This window comes from Populus euphratica, unplaced genomic scaffold (genome assembly GCF_000495115.2).
Source record: "Populus euphratica unplaced genomic scaffold, PopEup_1.0 scaffold51.1, whole genome shotgun sequence".
NCBI lineage: Eukaryota > Viridiplantae > Streptophyta > Magnoliopsida > Malpighiales > Salicaceae > Populus > Populus euphratica.
The window spans coordinates 512371-530822 of NW_011499932.1; the positions used below are offsets into that span (position 1 = coordinate 512371).

An 18452-nucleotide genomic window follows, 5' to 3' on the forward strand; every position below is an offset into this window, starting at 1 on the left:
TAAAAATTCAAACTCTAATTAAATAATAATATAGAAAACAAATTAAATATTACAACTAGAAAACTAAGATAAACATAGGAAAATATTATCTAAAAGTTCTCTCCATCCCCAAAAGTTGTGCGAAATCTATAAAAAATAATTTTAATAAAACATAAAAATTAAAGTATTTCCCCATCACTTACTTTCTTACTCTATATATTGGTTCGTGGACTCTTCCATTTCACCACACCATCCCTCCTTTTCTCTCTTCTACATCTCCACACTCAAAAAAAAAAAGAAAATGACAGAAGCCAGTCAGTACATTTCCATCTCCAAGAAAACTAAGAAGCTCATCCTAGCTATTTTTGCTTCTTTCTTACTAGTTGCCACTATAATTGCCGTTGTCACTGTTGTAAATTCACACAAAAACTCCACCCAAAATGATGCTTCTCATGCCAAACTAGAAACCTCTTGCAACTCTACAAAATACCCTGATTTGTGCTCCTCCTCTATTTCCACGCTCTCTGGAGCTGCAGTTACACTGAAAGTTCCAATGAATGATTTTCTACGACAAATAAACATCAGCATACAAGCTGCTCAAAGCAGAAAGGTGGCTTTGTCGAGGAATTCCACACAAATGAGATTAAATGATCGACAAAATAAAGCTCTCAATGATTGTTGTGGAAATTATGATATGGTTGTTACTGATTTAAAACAGGTTTTGGCGGCTGTCGAATTCCACCCCAACGAGAGACAAGTCGATAATCTCAAAACCCGACTCTCTTCTTGCCCGACCAACGAAAAGTCATGCTTGGATGGTTTCTCTCATTCACACGAAGATAACAAGGTGCGTAAAAAATTGTTCCCTGACCCAACTGACGTTAGTGAGAAATGTACCCAGGCACTGAAAATGATTACGGGCGAGCCAACCGCTGACACGGCAACTGGGCTTAAGACCACAAACAGGAAACTCAAGGAGGACAATGATCGCAATGAAGGGGGGGCAGAGTGGTTGTCAGTAACCGATAGACGGCTGTTTCAATTATCATCGTTGACTCCAGATGTGGTGGTGGCAGCTGATGGCAGTGGCAACTATAAGACAGTATCAGCTGCGGTTGCTGCTGCACCCAAGTACAGCAGCAAGAGGTACATTATTAGAATCAAGGCAGGTGTCTACAGAGAAAATGTGGAGGTACCGAAGGAGAAGAGTAACATCATGTTTCTTGGAGATGGAAGAAAAACGACTATCATTACAGGGTGCAGGAATGTGGTTGGTGGCAGCACAACCTACCACTCAGCCACAGTTGGTATGTCGTCTATATATAATATATGCATTTTCACCTTCTCTTTCTCTTTTCACATTTGTATGCAATTTTTATAGCAATTAAACGGTGTAAATCTGTTAGTTTTTGTTTCACTAATTCCTATGAACGTTGCAGCCGTGGAGGGCCAAGGATTCCTAGCCAGGGACATAACCTTCCAGAACACAGCTGGCCCCTCAAAGTACCAAGCCGTGGCACTGCGAGTCGAGTCTGACTTTGCAGCTTTCTACAAATGTGGCATGCTGGGCTATCAAAACACCCTCTATGTCCACTCAAATCGTCAGTTCTTCAGAAACTGCTTCATTGCAGGCACAATCGATTTCATTTTCGGCAATGCGGCTGCTGTTTTCCAGGACTGTGACATCCGTGCTCGCCGTCCCAATCCAGGCCAGACAATCACAATAACCTGTTGGGTATGCGACCAAAGTTCCACATTGGTTAGAAATGGGGAGGATCAAGGGTATATAAGGATGGACAAATAACTCCATTGGTATGAGGCCTTTTGGGTATAACCCAAGAGCAAATCCATGAGGGTTTAGGCCCAAAGTAGACAATATCATACCAATGTGGAGATAGGTGGTGTTCGTAGTCCTTACAAGTGGTATCAGAGCCATGCTCCAGAGTTAGCCATGATGGATGAATCCTCGGCATGCCGAACAAAAGTGGGTGATCTCAAATTAAATCACGATGTGATCCATGAATCGGCTCTATTGGATAGGCGGTGTGCTTCGGATGCTTCATGGACGTGTCCTGATCTCAACACGGTGAAGAGGAGTTGACCTAGAAAGAGCAAAAACTCTCAAGTCAGGTAGTGCTCTCCAGATGCTTCATGGACGTGTCCTGACCCCAACACGATGAAGTAGAGAGAAGTAGAGGATGAAAAATCCTGGTTGGCAGAGAGTGGATGGATAAATGATCGTTTGAGGAGAGGCTCGGTGGTCCTTTGTTCGAGGAAAGGATTGTTGGGTATGCGACCAAAGTCCCACATTGGTTAGAAATGGGGAGGATCAAGGGTATATAAGGATGGACAAATATCTCCATTGGTATGAGGCCTTTTGGGTATAACCCAAGAGCAAATCCATGAGGGTTTAGGTCCAAAGTGGACAATATCATACCAATGTGGAGATAGGTGGTGTCCGTAGTCCTTACATAACCGCCCAAGGGAGGAGCGATCCTACTCAAAACACTGGTATTGTAATTCAGAAATGTAGGATCGGTGTCACTTCTGATCTACATCCTGTCAGGAGCAATTTCTCAGCGTATCTTGGTAGACCCTGGAAGGAGTATGCAAGGACTGTTATCATGCAGTCATCCATAAGTGACGTGATACACCCAGCCGGATGGAACGGGTTGAAGGGTCGCTTTGCGCTCAGCACATTATCCTTTGCAGAGTATGAAAACAGCGGGGCTGGTGCTGGAACCTCGAAAAGGGTTACCTGGGAAGGATATAAGATGATCACCAGTGCAACTGAAGCTCAAAGTTTTACTCCTCGCAATTTCATTGGTGGTAGTAGCTGGTTGAAATCCACTACTTTTCCATTCTGTCTAGATCTCTAGGCTGGTTTTTTTTTTTTGTCTGCGTGGTGCTACTATAATATTTCAGTACTTCTTGGAGTTTTGTGTGGCTGATGTTTTTTTTTCCCTCGTGTTTTTGCTTACAAGTTTTGGTTCATGTTTGCTCTTCGCCGGCGGGGAGTTTGTCGTTTTGGTCCTAGCTAGCCTCGGGCTCTTATGAATAAGAGTGTGTGAAATTATAATCAAATTTGTTTGTTATTGATGTTGTTTGAATCTCTAAGTATGACTTAATTTAATTTAGAGTTAAAAAAAACCATGTTTCCCACGTGAAACCAACTCTAATAAGAGATGCAAAATTGATAATTGATCAAGAGCAGAGAGCGCTTGTAAACGTGATTATATTTATGTTTTTAAAATATTTTATTTATCTTTTTATTAAAAATTAATTTATTTTATATTTTGAATCATTTTAATACACTAATTTCATAAATAATTTTAAAAAATAAAAAATATTATTTTAATATAAAAAATATTTTAAAAACATAACTACAATTACACTCGCTACCACCGCATTATAGTCCCTAGCACCTCGTTATAGTCGCGGAACATCATGCAATCGATGCCTACGAATGGATGCCCCTAAACAGGACAACCTAAAACTTTTAGCAGAATCTTAAAAGATATTATTATACTGTTGTCTATAAAATGCTAGACATGATAGTTTTGTCATAAAATGGCGCAGCACTTCCAGTAAACACTGAGATACAAGCCAAAAGCCATTGAAATGGTTATTTTAAATTTTTGGATACCAATGCAAGAATATGCTTTAGTCCTTGCTTGAGAATCCGCAGTTATATGCCTTTGCTTGAGAATCTGCAATAATATGCCAGCATACTGAGCTTTTTGTTGATCTATTTCATGGCACATTTCCCACCTTTTGTTTTCCTTGAAGACTCATGCATGAAACAGTTCATATAAATCATTATAAATGGTATCATTCTAATTCGAATTTTCTTCACCCTGGCGTCCTTTGATCATGCAAGTAACAAGTGGCCTATTGTCATGAACTTGAGTTATGCTTAAAAGAGAGAGATCATCACAACCTCATCTTGAAATCTCTGGAATATTTTGTTTGTATACACTATAGAAAGTTGTAACTCATAAAAGCTACTTGTCTTCAAAACCAGGCTAGAATTCCTCTATTCAAAATCATCAAGAGCTTCTTTCTGATACTTCTTGTGTAGAACTAGCTCATTCATGTCAAGAAATTGATGCTTCTCCATATCTTCAGGGTTGCTTCTACTTGATTCTTCATAAGCTTTCCTTATGGTTGAACACTTTTGTTTACACCGAAATGGATCTAGGGATCAGCTCTGATGGGATCAAATTCTGGAATAACAGAATAAATCACAACTGACCTTTACCATTTTATTCTTATGTATGGTCTCTATTCCTTTCTTTTTTTTTTTTTTGCAGCAGCCGTGCTGTAATGGTTTTTTTTCTTCCTGTTGCTGCCTTTTCCCCCCCTACTAGCTTCTTTGGTTATATTCTTATGAGCCAAAAGTTAATATAATCTCGACTATTATCTAAAAAATAATAATCTTTCAATGTATAACCATTGAAGCGTTGGGTGGACTCATCTTTTAGCGAAGTAGACATTCCAGAAAAACAAGTATCTTTAGAGTAAACTGGAGTCTCTCTCTCTCGATTTTCGAAGCATGTTTGAAGCCAATCATCGTTTGTAATGCTAGAACGCTAGATCATACCTTTCCAAGCCGTTTCAAACTCATATACCTTAATTAACTTCAATTAAGTAGTAATCTATAAAAATCATTATAATTCAAATTCTGATTATAAGTTAATTACCAAACTCTATAACCACACTGTCAAGTCGCTCTTTCATTTATAAACTCATCTCAGCTCAGTTCATCACTCTTTTCTCATATCCAAACTCAAACTCAAATCCAAATACTCCCATTTGCATCCTACGAATTGCAATCCTCTTGTAATTTGAGGGTTAGTGTTTTCATCAATAACTTCCTCATCTTAATTCGTTTCTAATGCAGAACGATCCGGGTTCGTCTTGTATTTACACGAGCTAGGATTGAGATCTCTCATGAATTGCAATCCTCTACTATTAATAATGTATGGACCGAAAGACAAAGAAATGCACGAACCATTGTCAAAAGCTGATTCTTCTGCTCAATTAGACAGACGAATGTGTTAATTATTGCAGAGACTTGTTCCCTCTGAATTTGGAGACGATCCAGATAGAACTCAAAAACATGACATGGACTCCAACTTCTACTTACGGAATTAAAGCTGACAAGTCTTGACGAAGCTGGAGGCAATCCCTATACTTCCATCGCCTGCAATCTCTTGACGAGCTATTTTCCTCCGTCCTTGGTTTGAAGGGTGACAACATCAACCAGATAATGGATGACTTTAGAGTGAACGATCCACTCCCCTAAGTTAGAAATCATACAGGCTTTTCTAGATTTGGGTTTACTTTTATATGTTTTTAATATTAATTCGATGACAAAGTAATAATTAAAAATTGTAATATTATGATTATGACCATGGTTGTTAAAATCGTGATTTTAACACGGCATGTAAAGTACTAAACAAACTCGGATTGTAAATACAGATTATAAAATCGTAAAATCATAAGGAATTTTAAATGTATGGTCTCTATTCCTTTCTTTTTTTTTTTTTTGCAGCAGCCGTGCTGTAATGGTTTTTTTTCTTCCTGTTGCTGCCTTTTCCCCCCCTACTAGCTTCTTTGGTTATATTCTTAGTAGCCAAAAGTTAATATAATCTCGACTATTATCTAAAAAATAATAATCTTTCAATGTATAACCATTGAAGCGTTGGGTGGACTCATCTTTTAGCGAAGTAGACATTCCAGAAAAACAAGTATCTTTAGAGTAAACTGGAGTCTCTCTCTCTCGATTTTCGAAGCATGTTTGAAGCCAATCATCGTTTGTAATGCTAGAACGCTAGATCATACCTTTCCAAGCCGTTTCAAACTCATATACCTTAATTAACTTCAATTAAGTAGTAATCTATAAAAATCATTATAATTCAAATTCTGATTATAAGTTAATTACCAGTCTCTATAACCACACTGTTCCATCGTTTCTATCAAGATTTTGACTTTATCTATATTATAAATCTTTGGATATTTCTAACATTTTCTAGACAAGTACTCTAGATAACTTTACAAAGAAATGTTGTGAGAAATTCACTTTGTTTAAGATAAGATATCAGGTTTCTTAAGATTTAATCGTGATTAAATTTGCACCATTTCTACAATCAAATAACTCTTTGATTATCTTATTTATACCTTTTCATCCAATTATATCATTGTTAAACGAGAGTCATCTATAAAAATGTTATGGTGGAGAAGAAAGAAATACAAAGAGATGATGAGAACGTTGAAAATTAATGTTGAAACTAGAAATTTATGATGATATATTATTATCATAAATTAAAATCAATAACGTACAATTATATTTACAATAAATCAAAATAGTATAGGATATTCTATCGTAACAGTTAGTTTTAAATAAATTTTAATTATTCTTTTAATATCTGTTTTTTTTTTTACGATTTTTAATATATTAAAAAAATTACTTTTAATTGCTCCATGATTTTTAGCATATTATAAATATGCTTTTGAAAAGTTTATTTCAATTTAAGTATAAGAAAGGGTATTTAATATTTAATTGAGAAATTTACATCAAGCTTCTTAGAACTTCATTATTTTTTAATTTACATTCTTGGTCAACCTCACATTTTAAACCGTGTGAATAATATGATTACTTTCAAAACACTCACTTTTTGTCACTCATTTTTCTCTCCCCATGATATTCTATCTTGATACCGTACCACAGAAAAACAACCCCAGATAAAAAAAATTAGGTTTTTTAATTAAAAAACACCCCCCCTCTCTCCCTAGTTCCTCCCGAACAGAGGGAGAGAGAAAAAAACAGAACAAAGAAGCTTTTTAAGAATCATCAATAATTCACGTCTGTCAAGTCGCTCTATCATTTATAAACTCAGCTTAGCTCAGTTCATCACTCTTTTCTCATATCCAAACTCGAATTCAAATCCAGACACTCCCATTTGCATCCTATGAATTGCAATCCTCTTGTAATTCGAGGATTAGTGTTTTCTTCAATAACTTCCTCATCTTCGTTTCTAATGCAGATCGATCCGGGTTCATCTTGTATTTACACGAGCTAGGATTGTGATCTCTCATGAATTGCAATCCTCTAATATTAATAATGCATGGACCGAAAGACAAAGAAATGCACGAACCATTGTCAAAAGCTGATTCTTCTGCTCAATTAGACAGACGAATGTGTTAATTATTGCAGAGACTTGTTCCCTCTGAATTTGGAGACAATCCAGATAGAACTCAAAAACATGGCATGGACTCCAACTTCTACTTACGGAATTAAAGCTGACAAGTCTTGACGAAGCTGGAGGCAATCCCTATACTTCCATCGCCTGCAATCTCTTGACGAGCTATTTTCCTCCGTCCTTGGTTTGAAGGGTGACAACATCAACCAGATAATGGATGACTTTAGAGTGAACGATCCACTCCCTTAAGTTAGAAATCATACAGGCTTTTCTAGATTTGGGTTTTCCATTTTCGATTTTTTCAAGTGATTCAACACGTAAAGCATGTTTTGACAACCTTGATTATGACTTCACCCCACTACCGCTGTTTTTTTTTTAATACATCTTCACAACCCTGCTCAGACCAGACCAATTTTCTTGGTTGAGAATGATAAAATTATAATTTTACTGTTATAATCTATAAAACCAATAAATCTAAAGCTACAGTAAGAATTGTTGCAGTATTTTCTCTACTTTTTTTTTCTTTTAATAATAATAATAATATATCATCCGTGAAGTATTGTGGCTGCGTGTCCCCACCCATTAATGCGAGGAAATAATTAGCGGGCTTGAGATGGACTATAATTGTTGGTGGATGTGACTGGGCCTCTAAAAGACCTACAAACACAAGATCTAAAAACATTTTAATAAAAAATATAAATTATTAATATTAAAAAAAAATTACATCAAGTTATTAAATTAAGTATTTAAATTAAATTAAATCAAGTAAACAAAATAACAGGTTAATGAAAATTGTCTGTAAAAAAATTCTATCCCTCTCAAAAAAAATATGAAAATAATAGTAATTTTCTGGCATTAATAATAATGTTTTTAGCATAACATCTTATGGATACTAGCTGCTACAATATTTAAATGATTTGAATGATGCATAATGAAAATGCACCAAGTAAGAATCCTGTTAAGAAAACATTTTATTCACTGAAACATCTTAATTAAATATAATTATAAAAGAGAATATATATATATATAAACCAGCATTGCTTATTTCATTTTCCCATACCCTATATATATATAACATTGATTATTTCTCCCGGCCAATTAAAATTGTCTGTAAAAAAAAAACATTAACTCCTCACTTCGGCTTTTTAATTAGGCGGGCCATTACCCACACGAGCGCTCACTCACTCATTTACGCAAGTCCAACGCCTCTTTCACAGTTGGTTTTCATTTGGAGTCCGGAAAGAGTGCTCGAACACAATTGCACACCCACCTGTACGAAACGTTCCTCTCGTTTTAATCCGATATATCTTCATGTAAATTTGTACTAAAAAAACTCAGATCCGTCATGGCTTTCCATGGCGGCAACTTCTGCAAAATGAAAATGTGATATTTTAAAATTTTAATTTTTTTAATTAAATTTTTAAACTTAACTTTTCATTGATTAACTCTCTACTAAGATTAATTTGATTTATTTTAAGTCCTGATACTTGATTAAAGTTTTTAATTAAATTTAAATTAATTCTAAAAAATAATTAATTTTAATTTAATCATAATTAAATTAAATTGACATATTAAAAATTTGATTATGCTATTAGACTTAATTCCTATGTAGATTAATCTAATAATCATTTAATTTGATTTTTAGTCTGCATTGTTCTTCAATCTTGCATATAATAAGAGATAATTAAACTTTAAATTTTACCCAAAATTATAATTTGATTTTTTCATATGTTTAAGATCCTTCTCGGTTTGCTTTCTCAACGTAGCTAATTTTTTTTTATTTTTTGATTTTTATTTTTGATAAAATAAATAAATTTAAGGAATAACTTAAAAATAAATTATGACATGTAATGATTATGACACCATCATTTTTACTTAGCAATGATTAGTTAATGTCAAAGACTCTAATCTTTTAATAAATTTCATGGGATAATAGTGAGAAAGGAAAGGATGGTTATACCCTTTTTCTTTATGTAACTTGACCAATCTTATGGCTATATATATATGAACAACCATTACTGTCTTTAAAGCATACCTCCTCCTTTTCCATATATTAGCCGAATCATTGGAGGGTAACTCAACCAACTAGAAAGATTAGTTTTGCAGGTGTAATGGCTATCATCACCATTTTCAATATGGATTTTTTATATCTACTCACCTATGCAAAGAGCAAAAAATAACCTTAAAGTTTTTATGCGTTCATCACTTGAATTGAAGGATGTCGTTACTGACAAAAAATAAAATAAATTAAAAACATATGAGATTTTTAAATTAGGAACTAATTTCTTATTGATCGATACATTGCAAACTACAAACCTTTGTCTTTTCCCTTTTTGTTTTTAACAATGTTGGCACTTGGTATCCCCATTTCCTCTTGAGCACTCAAAGTTATTTTTCCTTGTGTAATCCTTTTTTATCATCTTAAAGTCCTAACTATTTCCTCTTTAGCATCTAAATGTGTTTATTATGACTGACGCTGCATGGGGATCCGATGGAAAGTAATAAAGCTGAAAAAAGAAGAAGGTTATTTGTTGCTGAGAAACACAATCAGCACAAAACTACACATGTTTCGCTGTTATTCCCTATTTGATCATATATCTCTCATTTGAGCGTATTAAACTAAGAGAAATGTCTTCGTAATATATCTCTCATTCATGATCATTCTGCTATTACCAAAGACAATGTCAACATATTGATTTATATGATTTTAGATCCATGTGTCGATTTGTCTACCTACTAGCTAGCATGAAGGTCTTGCTATTCCCTTATATATATATATAATGTGAATTGTGGGTCGATGAAGAAAAAGAGGGTTTCCTGTTGCATATGTAGTCGTGATTAACGTGCATGTCTAAAAGCTTCGTGCACTGTGAATGAACTAAAGGAGGAAGAAAAGAATAAAGTAAAGCAGTTTCAAATTATTGAGTTGAATAGAATTAAAGGACGTTAAAGGACACAAGAGAGATAGAGGAACCTAATTGATCTTGTGGGCCTCCATATTCCTTGACAATCAGGCGACCATTTTACTTGGCTTTTTCTATTTTTATTTTTTTTTAATGTTAAGGATCGATATTTTATGCCGGTTTATATTCCAAATCTCACCTCTTTTATTTTAATAGATTATCCGAATTAATTCATATTAGTTTGCTGTAATGACCATAAATCATTTTTCTCAGAGTCCCCCCGAGAAATCCAACCGCATGAAAAACAAACTTATCTAAAAACTGTGCGAAATCTATAAAATATAATTTTAATGAAACATAAAAATCAAAGTATTTCCCCATCACTTACTTTCTTCCTCTATATATTGGTTCGTGGACTCTTCCATTTCACCGCATCATCCCTCCCTTTCTCTCTTCTATATCTCCAAACTCCAACAAGGAAAGAAAAAATGACCGAAGCCAACCAGTACAATACTTCCATCTCCAAGAAAAAAAAGAAACTCATCCAAGCTATTTTTGCTTCCTTCTTACTAGTTGCCACTATAATTGCCATTCTCACTGGTGTCAGTCCACAAAAAACCGCCACCCAAAATGATGCTGCTGATCATGCCAAACTCATCAAATCGACTTCTTCAAAGAATGATTTTCTACTACAAGTAAACCGCAGTATAGATGCTGCTCAAAGCAACATGGTGGCTTTGTCTAACAAACTTGCCACCAGTAAGAAATTAGATGTTCGACAAAAGACTGCTATCAATGATTGTTGGAAAAATAATGATAGGGTTGTTGCAGATTTAAAAAAGGTTTTTGAGGATGTCAAAGTCGACACCAAAAACAAATCTCCTCAACCAAAAGCTGACCAGGATCTCAACACCAAATTCGCTTCCTGCATGACCGGCGTAAACTCATGCTTGGATGGTTTTTCTCATTCAAAACGAGATAAGAAGGTGCGTGAAGCTTTGTCTGGTATAGTTGACGTTAAAGGGAAATGTCAAAAGGCACTGGAAATGGTTACGAGCAAGCCAACCGCCGACATGGCAATTTGGCTCAAGAACACAAATAGGAAACTCAAGGAGGACAGTGATAGCTATGGAGGGGGGGCAGAGTGGTTGTCAGTAACCGATAGACGGCTGTTTCAACTATCATCGTTGACTCCAGATGTGGTGGTGGCAGCTGATGGCAGTGGCAACTATAAGACAGTATCAGCTGCGGTTGCTGCTGCACCCAAGTACAGCAGCAAGAGGTACATTATTAGAATCAAGGCGGGCGTTTACAGAGAAAATGTGGAGGTACCGAAGGAGAAGAGTAACATCATGTTTCTAGGAGATGGAAGAAAAACGACTGTCATTACAGGGAGCAGGAATGTGGTTGGTGGCAGCACAACCTACCATTCAGCCACTGTTGGTATGTCGTGATCTATATATGCACTTTCACCTTCTCTCTATTTTCATATTCATATGCAATTGTTACAGCAATTAAATGGGGTAAATCTGTTAGTTTTAGCTACATTAATTCCTATGAACGTTGCAGCCGTGGAGGGCCAAGGATTCCTAGCCAGGGACATAACCTTCCAGAACACAGCTGGTCCCTCCAAGTACCAAGCCGTGGCACTGCGAGTGGAGTCTGACTTTGCAGCTTTCTACAAATGTGGCATGCTGGGCTATCAAAACACCCTCTATGTCCACTCAAATCGTCAGTTCTTCAGAAACTGCTTCATTGCAGGCACAATCGATTTCATTTTCGGCAATGCGGCTGCTGTTTTCCAGGACTGTGACATCCGTGCTCGCCGTCCCAATCCAGGCCAGACAATCACAATAACCGCCCAAGGGAGGAGCGATCCTACTCAAAACACTGGTATTGTGATTCAGAAATGTAGGATCGGTGTCACTTCTGATCTACATCCTGTCAGGGGCAATTTCTCAGCGTATCTTGGGAGACCCTGGAAGGAGTATGCAAGGACTGTTATCATGCAGTCATCCATAAGTGACGTGATACACCCAGCCGGATGGAACGGGTTGAAGGGTCGCTTTGCGCTCAGCACATTATCCTTTGCAGAGTATGAAAACAGTGGGGCTGGTGCTGGAACCTCTAAAAGGGTTACCTGGGAAGGATACAAGATGATCACCAGTGCAACTGAAGCTCAAAGTTTTACTCCTCGCAATTTCATTGCAGGCAGTAGCTGGTTGAAATCCACTACTTTCCCTTTCTCACTCGATCTCTAAACTGGGTTTTTTTTTTTGTGCGGTGCTACTATATTTCCGTACTTCTTGGAGTTTTGTGTGGCTGACGTTTTTTTCCCCTCATGTTTTTGCTTACAAGTTTTGGTTCATGTTTCCTCTTCCCCGGTGGGGGGTTTGTCTTTTGGTCCTAGCTAGCCTGGACTTTTATGAATAACAGTGTGTGAGAGTATATTTAAATTTGTTTGTTATTGTTGTTTGAATCTCTAAGTATGACTTTTCCATTAGGATTATTTAATTTAGAATTAAGAAATTAACGTTTCCTCACATGAAATCAAATTCAAGAGATGTGATAGTTAACTTTTTATTAAGATTTTTATTTTAAATATTTTTTTAAATCAAGTAGGTGAGATAAATATATCAGATCTAAAGTATTTGAACTTAATAGTTAACCATGTTTAAAAAATATGGATATAACAATCATTCAAATTCAAAATAATATAAATATATCAAACTCTAGTTATCTGAATTTGAAATTTAGCTAAGTCCAAAGTAATGTGAGTCTGATAAAAATATCAGATCTAAAATGATAGTCAATTAACTTTAAAGTAATATGTGTTTGACAAAAATATCAAACCCAAGGTATCTAGATTTAGCGGACAGTCAAGTCCAAAATATGTAAACTTGATAATCAAACAAATTTAAATTAAGTAATGTAGTTCTAGCAAACATGTAGGTCTAAAAAAACTTAGACATTATCAATTCTAAAACTTTTTATATGATCCTAAACGATCCTCTACAGATATAAATGTTAAAGACATGAAAACCATCATATCTCTTCATCTAAAATAATTGTTCACATTAAGGTAATGATTTCTCTATACTTATAGGTATGTACAAGGTCTTTTAAAGAGCTCAATACCATTCTTGTTGTCTCATTAATAATATGCATATAAAAGTTTTTTGTTTTTTATTAATGTCATAAAAAAATAGAGGATTTTCTAGCTTTTTTTTATATATAAAAAACAACAAAGTCTAAATACACTTTGTTAATACACTTTGAATCATTCAAGTAAAAAATACATAAACTCTCTTTTTTCTAAAATAAATATACAAACATTTTAGATTATTAACAAATTTAAAGCTAAAAAACAAATATATTTGTTCATAGGATTTAAAGTTCTTTGAGGTTATTTATTACTTTAAGTCATTATATATTTTGTCATAAAAATACTAATTTTATTATTAGAGGGTTTTTAAATTCTCCCAATTGTTTTTACAAGCATTCAAGAGATGCAAAATTGATAATTGATGGCCAAGTTTGTTTTGGTATTTAACTTGGATTACAAGTTTATACCGGTTAAGTAGTTTAGATCATAGTTGCGGAACCTGATGCAATTCCTAGGAATAGATGCCCATGAATACTGTGCTTTTCACAGGAGAAAGTGGAGACACCAATTATGAAGGCTTACTTGGTGGGCTTCTTAAGACTGTCGTGTTGAAGGGAGCTGGCAGCAGTTCTCTCAAGCTTCATGCTAACAGAAGCAATCCTCTAAGATACGCCTTTTGACAATCCCAACTTTAATGAAGCCGGGAAAGCAGCACCAAGGACATGCAGGAATCACGAGTTCGAAGAAATATTACTCTTCTTATTCTGAGAGAGAGGGACATTTCTTTCTGCTTAATAGGAAGCCTTTCCTTCTGAAATTGCCTCTGATTACCCTCCTCCCTGTCAATCTTCATTTTCCTTGAAATTGCCTACAATTTATTAAAAAAATAATTTTATGTGCTCAAATGTAACTACCAATATACTTACTCAATGAAAAAAAATAGAGGAAATTATATTTATTCCCATAAAAAATAGTTTCCCTATTCAATTATTCTTTTAATTTCTTTTCATTAGTAATTACAACTGGAGTTTTTTTTTTCCTCACCACTTTTTGTTGTATATATATATATATCAGGCCGGCCAGCTCCAAATGGAGCCCCAACCTTCAAATTTACTTTTATTGGGCCATCCATGATGAAGCCCCAGCCTTCAAAACTCACCGATCAGTGACGATAAAGGGCTGGTTACTACGAATGAATTGTTGGGAATGGTTTGATTGAGAGGAACAAAGCTGGAATGTAAATGATAAAAAAAACAAAATATGAATCTTCATAGACCAGGAGAGTTAAGAATAAAAACAAAACAAAAAATAGAAATGAGATTATCGTTCCTCAATAGAATGAGTTTTTGTTTTCTTAAAACAAAAAATATATATTTGAAAACAATTTTAAAGCAAATTTCTGTTTTTTAAAACATAAATGATAAAAAAAATGTTAATCTCATCTTTTTTATCTCAAAATAATAACAAAATACCATGTCAAATGAGTTAAGTGATCCCCTGTATATTGACAGTGTCAAATGGGGGTATGCACTAATAATATTTAGATTTTTATTGATAGTTTAAGAGTGGATATCCCAAATTCTTGATTGATTTTTATATATTTTGGAAATCAATTATAGATCATTTTTCATATATAAAAACTAGATTTTGTCTTGATTGTTTTTAATTCTTTTTTAGTTTTATTTAATTGCTTTATTTACTAGAATTTTATTGTCATTATTTTAAACTATTCGTTGCTATGCCAAAACCCTTTAGACAATTTATTGAATGCTTTCGGTTCACCAAAATACATTTTCAGAATACAATTTCGTATGATTTGTTATCAAATGTAAAATATGTTTTGGGATGTAAAATACACACCAACAAAATATATGTTGGTGAAAATATATATATATATATATTGGTGTGTATGCTAATGTAAAATATATGACGAATTACAAAATACGTACATTGTAACCAAATCAATGATAAAATTACGGGGGATTAGTCATATATTTGATCCCTGTATTCTAGACATTCTCGTAATGTGTGTGACACTCTATTTTGTTTTTATTTTGCTGGTTTCTCTACTTTAAAAAAAATTCTTAGCTTGGTTCCTCCATCTAATTTACCATTAATTCTTGAAATGTGCTAGATATTGTCCACTTTTACTGCCAAGCTGTTGCTAGTAATTAATGGTAGAGATCACATTAAGAGTTTTTCTGGATAAAAGGAATCAACTAAATAAAAAAGAGTAGAAGGACCACTTTAAAAACGTATCAAGAGTAAAGGGACTAAACATATGATTAATGCAATCCCGGAGAAAAGAAGTGCTAGCCACAGCCAGCTCTCAAGTGTCTATCCTACAGGCAGCTAGCTGGATAGGGGTCCGTGACGATTGATTTAGCTCAAAAGATACACTCCAGCTTAACCTCTTCGTGATCTAGAGAAGAAAGAAAAAAACAATAGTCCTTCAACTTCACTTCTTTTATCTCTTCCATGGGTTTTTTGTGTTGCAAAAACCCTAATTATCCTCTTAGTGATCTATGAACCTAGCTAGAGCTCTCAGTGCGTACTGCCCCTATACTTATCATTGTTCTTTTGTAGCCTTAGGGATTGAACTTTAAGAAGGTCCCCCATTTTAGCATTTAAACAAAGCAGAATGATCATAAAGGATAAGCCTTTAATTTCCATTGTGAATGAGATAATTAAAGCAGATTAAATTGACATTAATTTATATTTTCTTTATCAGGAGCCATATTGAGATGGAGAAGCGATTTTGGGTGTGGACATGCAGGGAAGGAGAGATACCACTTTTTCACACGGGGCCAACGAATTACATCTACTCCATTGAGGGGCAAATTATTGACGAATTGGACAGGGGCAAGAGCCCATTTTCAGCTAACAATCCTGATGAGGCACTTGCGTTTCTCGTCCTAATTAGCATATCTAGCATCATGCATTTCTGAAGTAGAGGAGCTGACCATTTTATGATTTCCTGTCATTATTGATTGTGCTTATTCTTTTTTTTTATATATTTAATTTTTGTGAAAATCAAAATAGAACAATTAGGATTATGCTAAGAACTTGTGAGGAGCTCGATCGCGGGCAGAAAGTTGGAGTTGTCGTGGTAATATTAATAACTATCAGTACTCATCCTCTGATTGTTTGACTATGGGCTGCAGGAACCTATATATCAATACATAGCTTCTAATTTCTTTTCTTTTTTTTACTTTTATGCCGCGATCCAATGTTTATTAATATGATCTTTCTTGTTGCTACATGACGTCGAGCGATGTCTTTATTTTTTTAACAAAAAGAATAATTTAGTTTTTTTTTTTTTGTTGCTACATGACGTCGAGCGACGACTTTATTTTTTTAACAAAAAAAATAATTTAGTTTTTTTTTATTGGGAAAAATAAAGATTTCATTGGAGTCGTTATCTAATAATTTAAGGGAACTAGAAATCTAAAATTAAATACTGGTCCCAAAGATTCAGGTAGTAGGTTAATTATGATTAAGTGAAGGCAGACACCACCCTTAAAACATCCTTTCAGAGAAAAGTTACCCTTACTTGTATGTTTTTCTTATTTGATTCAAATGCTATTATATTTTGAGCTTATTTGTAATTTTTTAACATGATTAATGTCGGTCCTTAAAAATGGAAGACACGTTAAAAATGATGACATCAGTCCCTAAAATTAGGAGACTTTGTCTAAAATGTCAACGTTTATTCCTAAAAAGGAGAGTTACGTCTGATTTATCAAAAGAAATAATAATGGACATAATCCATATTTGGTATTTAAATTTTTGACATCGGTCCTTTTCTGTAAATAAAAGAGACGTGTCGACAAATAATATTTATTTTATAAAATAAAAATTATTTTGATATCATTCACAAATAGATATATCAATTCTTGAGAATTGAGTTTTTTACCTATAAATAGTGATATGATAAAATGGGTGTTGAACCCGCGTCGTTATTTATTTTTGGTTTATAGTTTTTGCTTAAAAGTTTTGGTTCATGTTTGCTCTTCCCTGGTGGGGAGTTTGTCGTTTTGGTCCTAGCTAGCCTTGGGTTCTTATGAATAAGAGTGTGTGATATTATAATTAAATTTCTTTGTTACTGGTGTTATTTGAATTAAGGTTGTCAATTTTATTTTGATAAATATTTTATTTTTTTAATTAAAATAAAATATTTTAATTTCAAACTATTTTGAGGTGTCATTTCAAAGTTGTACTGTTTTTTTTTTTTTATATATATATATATATATATATATATAATTTAAATTCAAGATAAATTAATTATAAATTATGTAATACAAACATAATGCAAAAAAAATATAATTTTAAAATTTAAAATATTTTTAAATAGTCAAGATTAAATAGATATTTAACGTAAATAAAATATCAAAATATTATGAAAATAAAATGTTTTAACACAAATATTTTAAATATAAAGTTAGGTCAATGTTATCAAGGCTAATAGAATATAAAGCATATCTTGTTTTGCTTAAATTACTACAAAGTATAAACATGAAAAAAACAACATGAATATAAACCATATATATTAGTGATAAATCTAATTTTAAAACATTAATATCATTGTTAATGAAAATAATAATAATAATTTTTAATATTATTATAAATATCATTGTTATTGAAAATAGTAATGAAAAAGAGTATTTTATAATTGAGTGATTTAATTAATTAAATTGAATAAGGTTCAATTTAATTTAATGGTTTTTTAAGAGCGGAATGGAACATGTGAAATGAAACCGGAATATTCCAGACAGAATTTAACCGAAAAATCTAGAAATGATCGAGATTTAAAATGAGATGAAATTTATTTTGTTTTGTTTTATTTTTTAAATTGGTATAAAATGTTTTGACTATTCAGGATTGTCATAACCCAATTTTGGCCCTTTGGCTTTTAATTTAATTTTTACAGGGTTTAAAATGAAAAATTAAAAGATCAGAGATTTATTTCGATGAAAAGTGTGATTTGTCAACTTCTGTAAAAATTAAGGATTACAATGTCCCTTTGTCATTATAGTCTTATCCTCAAGATAATCCTTATCTTCTTCAAGATAATCCTTACCTTCAAGCTAATTCTTACCTTTTTCAAGATAATCCTTATCTACTTCAAGATAATCCTTACCTTGTTCAAGATAATCCTCAAGATAATGATAGTTGTCTACTTTCGAATTCGATTCTAATTCGAACTTCAAAAAAGAGAATGAGTTTGATTGAAACTTGGTTTCTCACACACAAAGGGAC

At 33.7% G+C, this 18452-nt stretch overlaps 2 protein-coding genes across 2 annotated transcripts; both read left to right on the forward strand.

Annotated features, from left to right (window-relative positions):
- Positions 1 to 229: 229 nt before the first annotated feature.
- Positions 230 to 3096, forward strand: LOC105136131 (pectinesterase-like). Its single transcript, XM_011041345.1, has 3 exons — positions 230 to 1286; positions 1419 to 1702; positions 2451 to 3096. The coding sequence occupies exons 1-3, from the start codon at positions 281 to 283 to the stop codon at positions 2856 to 2858; spliced, it is 1698 nt and encodes a 565-aa protein (XP_011039647.1). The 5' UTR covers positions 230 to 280; the 3' UTR covers positions 2859 to 3096.
- Positions 3097 to 10521: 7425 nt separating this feature from the next.
- Positions 10522 to 12497, forward strand: LOC105136130 (pectinesterase-like). The gene is made up of 2 exons (XM_011041344.1): positions 10522 to 11530; positions 11657 to 12497. The coding sequence occupies exons 1-2, from the start codon at positions 10576 to 10578 to the stop codon at positions 12346 to 12348; spliced, it is 1647 nt and encodes a 548-aa protein (XP_011039646.1). The 5' UTR covers positions 10522 to 10575; the 3' UTR covers positions 12349 to 12497.
- Positions 12498 to 18452: the final 5955 nt, after the last annotated feature.